At 43.2% G+C, this 8140-nt stretch overlaps 1 protein-coding gene across 1 annotated transcript; it reads left to right on the top strand.

Annotated features, from left to right (window-relative positions):
* The first annotated feature begins 142 nt into the window (after nucleotides 1-142).
* On the top strand, nucleotides 143-8140 carry LOC137401022 (uncharacterized). Its single transcript, XM_068087366.1, has 5 exons — nucleotides 143-320; nucleotides 5658-5788; nucleotides 6560-6690; nucleotides 6829-6890; nucleotides 7469-8140. The coding sequence occupies exons 1-4, from the start codon at nucleotides 264-266 to the stop codon at nucleotides 6855-6857; spliced, it is 348 nt and encodes a 115-aa protein (XP_067943467.1). The 5' UTR covers nucleotides 143-263; the 3' UTR covers nucleotides 6858-6890; nucleotides 7469-8140.

Here is an 8140-nt window from a genome sequence, read left to right on the forward strand (position 1 = left end):
GTTCCTAATACCGTTACCTTCAAGTCGGAAGATAATTGTAGTTCTTACTAATTAAAAAAAACTCGTATCCCGTTATTTAGTTGACTCGCTGTTGATCGGAAAAATATAAGATATTCGTCCGAGCAGTGAACCTAAGCGCGATGATTAAAACAACTTCTAAACAACATAAAATCATTCAGAAACACTCATGAGTTTTGGATGATTTTCAGTTCAGTGAAGAAATTACGTGACACTGTGTAAAGGCTTAATGATGCCAGATCGTCATGAAATTGCTCCCAATGGCTTGCCAGACAGACCTGCCAACCCAAGAGTGGGGCAATGTGAGATTGGGTTGTGGGGCAATTGATGTATCAATGATAGTATATATAAAATTGTGGAAATTGGGGCAAAAATCTTACGCATTTTCCTTTTTTTCTTTGGGGTGATTGCGTGAGTCTCGCGCCCAATGCGTGAGTCTCGCGCCCAATGCGTGAGTCTCGCGCCCAATGCGTGAGTCTCGCGCCCAATGCGTGAGTCTCGCGCCCAATGCGTGAGTCTCGCGCCCAATGCGTGAGTCTCGCGCCCAATGCGTGAGTCTCGCGCCCAATGCGTGAGTCTCGCGCTCAATGCGTGAGTCTCGCGCCCAATGCGTGAGTCTCGCGCCCAATGCGTGAGTCTCGCGCCCAATGCGTGAGTCTCGCGCCCAATGCGTGAGTCTCGCGCCCAATGCGTGAGTCTCGCGCCCAATGCGTGAGTCTCGCGCCCAATGCGTGAGTCTCGCGCCCAATGCGTGAGTCTCGCGCCCAATGCGTGAGTCTCGCGCCCAATGCGTGAGTCTCGCGCCCAATGCGTGAGTCTCGCGCCCAATGCGTGAGTCTCGCGCCCAATGCGTGAGTCTCGCGCCCAATGCGTGAGTCTCGCGCCCAATGCGTGAGTCTCGCGCCCAATGCGTGAGTCTCGCGCCCAATGCGTGAGTCTCGCGCCCAATGCGTGAGTCTCGCGCCCAATGCGTGAGAGTTGGCAGGTATGTTGCCAGATGCATTTGAAGTAATATCTCAACAAACCAGTGATTTTCTTTTCAAACATAGTATATTTTCCAGCTAATACAGCTCGAAATAATACACGAATAATTTCAAACTAAACATGAATTGTTCACTACTACATGTTTTTTGTATTAAAAATACTGTCAGCAATAAAACAAGGATGTTGCTCCGCCAAGCTGCTACGATGGCACAACAACCTGCCCTTTGCCACCAGCCTTAACCACCATGGTGATACACGCCCACAGCAGAATGCTGTCACTGATCTCACGGCAGTCCTTACTGCCAACCCGTAGGCAAACCAAATCAGCAGCCTCACTTCTACCCAATAGACTCTCAAGTCCGATCTCCACAGCGCAAATTGCTTGTCAGTAGAAGCATGGCAATATACACGATTGACTCACTTGCTTTCCCGTTGGGCCTTCTGTCCAAGCATCTATTTAACGCCTGTTTATATAGCGAAAACTGTTAGTCCTTTGGCTTTCCTGTGAAAAACTAGCTGTTCAAAGCCCCGGCTTTCCATGAAAGCCAATCCCATGTTAACGGCTAATCACTAGGTAGCCTCGAATATTTACATAATATCCCACATCTCCCCCAGCTTCTTACAAAGCTCACAAAAAAGATGCATTAGTCTCAAGTGACTAGCACTCATAGTCATCCAAATACATAGGATGCCGTCGCAAACGTCTGTCGCAGTCTGTCCGCCTCAACTGCTGGCCTGTCTGCATTAGTCTCGAGTTCGACTTTCTCAGCTGGCAACTGCGCTCTGTTGCCTCCCTGATTCTCTGCTGCCTCGCCATCGGCCTCACTCACAACAGGCAATACAGGGTCAATAGCTAGCTCCATCGGCGGCGTATTGACTGCATCCGCCTCCATAAAGTGGTTGCCACCTATACCTAATGGCCTAGGTCGAATGTCACTGACAAGTCCATGGCTGTCATGGCCAGTACCTATGTCGTTGCCATAGCGTCGTCGCCTGACATCTTTTACATGCCTAAGCATGCCATCCACACACACTGTGTGCTTAGAGACGACGCTGATAACCTGGCCCAGCGTCCTCTGTTTTGTGCAAGATGGGTGGTATGGTTTTAGCCACACCTCATCATCTACACTCAAACAGCTCTCGACATCTTCCTCAGATGCCTTACTGTTGATATCAAAGGGTACTCGCCATCGGTATCGAAACGGCACATTCAAAGGAACAGAGGTCTTCTCCGTCTCCTTCCGAAGTGTCACATTATACCAAAATGTCGCCTCCTCCAGGGTGATCCCACCCTTTTTGGCACTCCTCTTGATTGTCCAATGATTTCTCTCAATTATTCTATTACCGCCAGGGGCGTAGGCAGCTTGAAAACGAAGATAAATTTCCCACCTGTTAGCAAGCTGATGAACAGCCGCTGACCTGAACGCCGCTGAGTTGTGCAGCAAAAATTCATAACACGGCCCTCGCGCAACCACCATGCTACACAGCTGATTCACTATCTGGGCTGCAGACTCAGTTTGCAGCTTATGCCAGATGGCAAACCGCGACAGGCCACAGTACACCATTGACAGAAAAGGACTATCACCATAATGAGTCACATTAATAACAGCTCGGCACCAGTTCTCTTCTACAGCCAAATCTTCAATGGCCACAATACTCTCGCCGTGCAGGGTCAATGTACTGGCATGCCTCACACCAATCAGGTTAGTCTTTACCTGTTCCCATGACAGATCTTTATGAATCTGTCGTGCAAGGTAAAGCATCCTGGCAATTCTCGAATGGTGCAACAAATGTGCTGTCCAAATGGTGTCTTCAGGACTTTCTCTGCTGACAATCGCAGCTGACACCTCAGCTACTTCACAGTCAGCCTCTCGGTACTTTAGCCAACGCCTTGGTACCCTGGTCATCCTATCAGCTTTATTCTCTACAGAAGGAACTAAGTGAACAGACACTGCAAGTCCATACTCGGCTATTGTATCACGGATCACCTCCAAACGGTACTCCACAAGCATCTCCGCAAAATCCTTTGTTCGGGCGCGGTTTCGTCCATCAATGGTGTTGATCAACCAGTTAACAACTGTAAGTGAATCAATGGTCAACGTGAAAGTTTTGCATCCCCCACGCAATTGCCAAATTGATCCCCTGACTAACTGCCTCCAACTCAGCAACATTGATGTGCTGATGGTCAAACTGCTTTAGAGCCATAAAGCACCCTCCACAATGTTGCCATTGACCTCAACAGCCACGCCAATGCCAAGAGAGCTTGCATCAGTCCACACTGTAACAGAACTACAAGGGTTCACCTTCCAAGCTCCTTTGACTGGATCCTCGCCACAGACTCTTGCCAAGAGCTCATCAGCCAGACTGCTGACTGTCTTCCCGACAGGGGAGTCCTAAGCTCCACTGCAGCCCAGTCATTTTAAAAAACTGTACTGTGGGCGCAGCCACCTTGCCACAGGGTAGTGGCCAACCAGTCGGCCACATACCGAAAACAGCTCCCTCTTCATTAGCGCTGATGGCTCAAAACTGTACTCCAAAAAAGCTGTTCCCCTCAACATCTGCAGATGCCCGCTGGAATATTTTTTCAAAGCAACACCCAGCAACCGACCATCCAAGGCCTCAAGCTCCTTTGCCTCGAGCTCATACCTAGCCAAGTGGTCTCTCAACTTTTGAACACTCAGCACGAACTCCTGAACCACGGTATACAACTGCCAACTCTACAGATCGGGACAGCTCGTCTTTGATGCTGGTGAGGGCTTTAGCTTTCCGGTCCTCCAGTACCACAGACAGTTTTTGCAGAGCAAGTCTCTGAGCAGTGTACTGAGATCACCTAGACACATAGTGAACTTACTAAGTTGGTTGACCATGCCAAAAAAACTCCGCACATCCCTCCAATATTTCGGTGGCGCGAAATGTCTGATGCCCTGAATGGCATCGGGGTTAGGTTTAACGCCACTGGAGCTTATTACATGGTCTAAGAAATTGATGCTGTCACAGAAAAGCTGGTATTTGGATTCATTTAGTGTCATACCGGCTTGTACCATTTGATCTAATACAGCACAGACTTTGTTATCGTGTTCTTGTTGGTTGTTTTCCCATATACACACATCATCCATGTGGTAAATTACTTCATCAAGACCATCCCGTACGCTTGATATAAATCTTCAAGTAAATTTCAGGTCTGGACAACAGCTCGAATGGTAACCGATTAAAAGCAGAACGGCCAAATGGAGTGAGGAATGTTGTCAGCATTCTGGCTTCAGGGGTTAACTGTTACAGAATCTGGTAGAATCCTGAGTTTGCGCCTAGCTTGGTAAACAGTTTATTAGTGCCTAGCTTTGCCAGGCTCAACTCAACATTAGTCATTGGATAGATTTCTCTCGTGACTTCTTTGTCTAATTCAGTATAGTCAACACAAATACGGACATGGGAGTTTGACTTTGGCACAACCACCATTGGAGAGCACCAGTCACTGGTTTTATCAACAGGAATGATTACCTTGCCCTTAACCTTCGTTTCTATTTCTGACTTGACATGGTCGAGCAACGGATAAGGTACGGTTCTTGGCGTGTTTATGGCATACGTTTGGCAACCTGATTGCAGCGTGATATCAGCCTCCTGCTTCATACAGCTCAGACCCTGAAACAGCTTAGGAAATTCACATTTAAAACAGTTAGCAGTATGCACATGGTCAGTATTACAACTGACTTTTACCGGATCTAACTTAATGCATGCGTTTCTCTTTAGCAACGCTTTGGTCTGGTTGACTACATATAAGCATTCATAGGGCTCAGCACACACAACTTAACTGAAAAATAGCTTAGCACGGTTACTTTATTATTTCCAGGCCCTACTAAAATCTTGTCATTTGGTTCTAAACTTTGACCAGCACACAAGCTACTAGGTATGACAGAAATGTCAGCACCAGTGTCAAGTTTAAACTTCACAGACACAGGTTTGGACTCTGGTTCATTCATGTGCACATCAATACTTTTCATTCATGGATTCCTGTAATTCTGGTTATCTTGGACTTCATCTAGGAAGGCCCTTTTTATCTCTGCTTCTTAGGCTTACCGGCTGACATTAAGCATACTTTTGAAAAATGTCTTACTTTCAAACATTTCTAGCAAACAGCCCACACAGCAGAACAGCTTCTTCTCAAATGCTGGTAGTATCAACAGTTTCTACACGGTTGATGTTACCCTTGGCACTGATAGCCAGAGGTGGGGGCAGGTGATGGCTACTGCGACTCGGCTCACGTCTCTGATGATTATCGCCATGGATAACGTCAACAGAGGTGTTATCCTTACTGCGGCTTGACAACTTGCTCAGCTTGCTTTGCCATGGAAACTGCTTTTTCCTTAGTAAGCTGGTCCAGCTCCATTTTTTGCATCTCTCTGCTAACATCCTTGTCCGCGATGCCCACTGCGATACGATCTCGAATCTGTTCTGAGCTACGATCATGTCGTTTATTGCATAGATAAATTCTTCAACAAACTCACCATGAAGCTAGTCACGTCTGAAGAATGTCACTTTCTCAAATATAACGTATTGCTTTGGGGAAAAGTATTTGTTAAACCCAACTTTCACCTTTTTATAATTTTGTTTGTCTTCTGTAGGCAGTCCCAAGCAATTGAAAATTGTTTCGCTTTTAGATCCCATCGTATATAGCAAACTATCTATCTGGAGCTGATGTACTTGCTTATTTAGCTGCACTGGCTATGAAATCTACCCCATCTAGTGGACCACTCAGCCCACTTCTCTGGTTTGAAGTCAAATTTCGCCGGTGGGTTAAATTTTACCATATTTAGTGTCAATTGAAAGACGATTATACCGAAAAGCTTAGCTTGTGCAGATAGAATGGTTCAATTCTGGAAAAATAAAAGATAAAAAGTTAAATAGATTGTAAAACTTTTATACCTCGATAAAAATACATTATTCTTTGCATTAGTATTTATAGTGTGCCATATGTTGTTGCGTCTAGTAAATTATTGAGGGTTGGTTTGTGTAAACCGATGAATATTACCTTCAAGATCTTGGCATTATGTTTTACCGAAGGTGTGCAGCTCTTTCAGCTCTCATCTGTGTTCAAGGGATTGCCATTTGCTACTTATCATTTAAAGGAAATATTATCAAGTCTACTAAAGCCATATATGTTCATATAAAAGCCTTGTGGTTAATTTTCTCTAGATCTTTAACGAAGTATTTAACCCGTACACCATTGTACGCAAGCAAATACCAATTAAGCAATTTTCTTACCTAGTGAAGAATCGTTTATAAATGTCAAAAGGGTGACATTCAACTTCTGAACGGTATCGTTTATAAACCCTGTAAAGTCAAAAAATCTGCACATCTATACATCCGTGTAAACAAACTTGTTTAGCTCTTGTTTGAACTCCAAATTTCATTAGGTACCATTATTATGCTTTTTAAATGTGTTTTTGCTAAGCCTTTATTTGAGAGATTAACATATAGACCTGTATATACCTGCACACATAAGTCACTCTTTATCTTGGATATCTATTCCTCTCCTAATCGAAAAAATTTTTTATTTTAGCAAGGTGATGGTTGTGAGAGTATCATTCTTCAATGATGTAAAAGCACTGGTTAATACACATGAGAATGAACGCACGGTTAAGTTTGTGCCCGTTAGGTCAGAAAAATCATTTACAACACCTCTGGATTTCGGTGAGTGACTTAAGAAAGTTTTGTAATAGTAAGTACAGTCTCTGTTTTTTCTTCATCACAAGAACAAATAATTATGACTGAGGTTCTTGAATGCATGAGTTTTGTTTTTACATACTGGAACTTATTATTCCCACTCAGAATCTATTGCCCGCATGGAAGAGATATGAATGTAAAACAGAAAATACAAGGCTGAAAGAGAGGTAAGAAACTATTGCATAATGTCGTGAATATCTAAATCTACAGATATTCATGACATGTATCTGTATATACATGTACATCGTGAACTACATGTACTGTATATTGTATGTTGAGTAATGCGTATATGTCATCATCTGCTCAGATTATGTCCATAAACGTATTACTAATCTTGTTCTATTATAACACTGTAGATTGCATGTATCAATATAGCACATTTTCTTACATTATGTTTACTAAACTGGTCTAATTTTCGTCAGGATCTTGTATGTAGCCTTACAGCATGGTGTTTGATAGTGTAATGCCTCAACTTCCCACACTGACCAAAGCATAGTCAGTGCAGCAATGCAAGCCTATTTGTCTGGACAATTGTGAATGAAAGTTAACCTGTTGTACTGCTCTTGAAAGATTTCTCCTTACTACTTCTTTACTGTAAGAGGCTAGATTTATGTTAACAAGTTTGTCTTTGCTCAGTTTTTGTTTCATTGTGTGTCGTATGCCTCTTTATGACATCCATTTGGAAACACCTGAATGGAGAGATTATTTGGTGTGGTTCGTAGATTTTATGCCTGGTTTGTTGTAGGTTTACTGTGTGTCACTGACCATACAACAAGCATCAGCTTGAGAATGAGCATCATGGAGTAGCATATCTATGGTTCAGTGCAGTACTTGCGAGAAAAGGTACTACCGGAGATGTATAACCCTTGAGGCAACAGATATCATCACTTTTTCACTAACAAAATAACTGATGATTATTTCTGTAATCCCTTGTATTGACAAGGACAGGTGCTTGAAGTAAATGCTTTCATCTCATTTGGCAGATTTCTTGTCATTATCTCTGATCTATATTCTTATGCCGGTCTTCTTGTTGAAACTGATTACATATATTCTGTCTTATATACCCAGTGTTGATAAATATCCATTGTATTCTATGGATAATATTTACTACTGTAAATGTGATGACATACCTGTTCATAATGGGTGTGCATGCACAACACAGAGTATCACATACTCTGTGTTGTAGATCTACTGTCAATTGTTACAAGTATCACCTAATTTGCGTTGTACACATACAGTGAGCATGTATCACATAGTCTGTTGTGCTGCATGCGTACTAGTATTAATAAGTATAACATAGTCTTTTTGTGGGAAGAAGAACTGGTAGGGTTACAAAAATGGTTACAAAATGTTGCTTTCATGCGTTGAAACAAAATTTTGAATAGCTATCACATACTTTGTATTGTTGTACACTTAC

The sequence above is a fragment of the Watersipora subatra genome, chromosome 7 (genome assembly GCF_963576615.1).
Source record: "Watersipora subatra chromosome 7, tzWatSuba1.1, whole genome shotgun sequence".
Taxonomy (NCBI): domain Eukaryota; kingdom Metazoa; phylum Bryozoa; class Gymnolaemata; order Cheilostomatida; family Watersiporidae; genus Watersipora; species Watersipora subatra.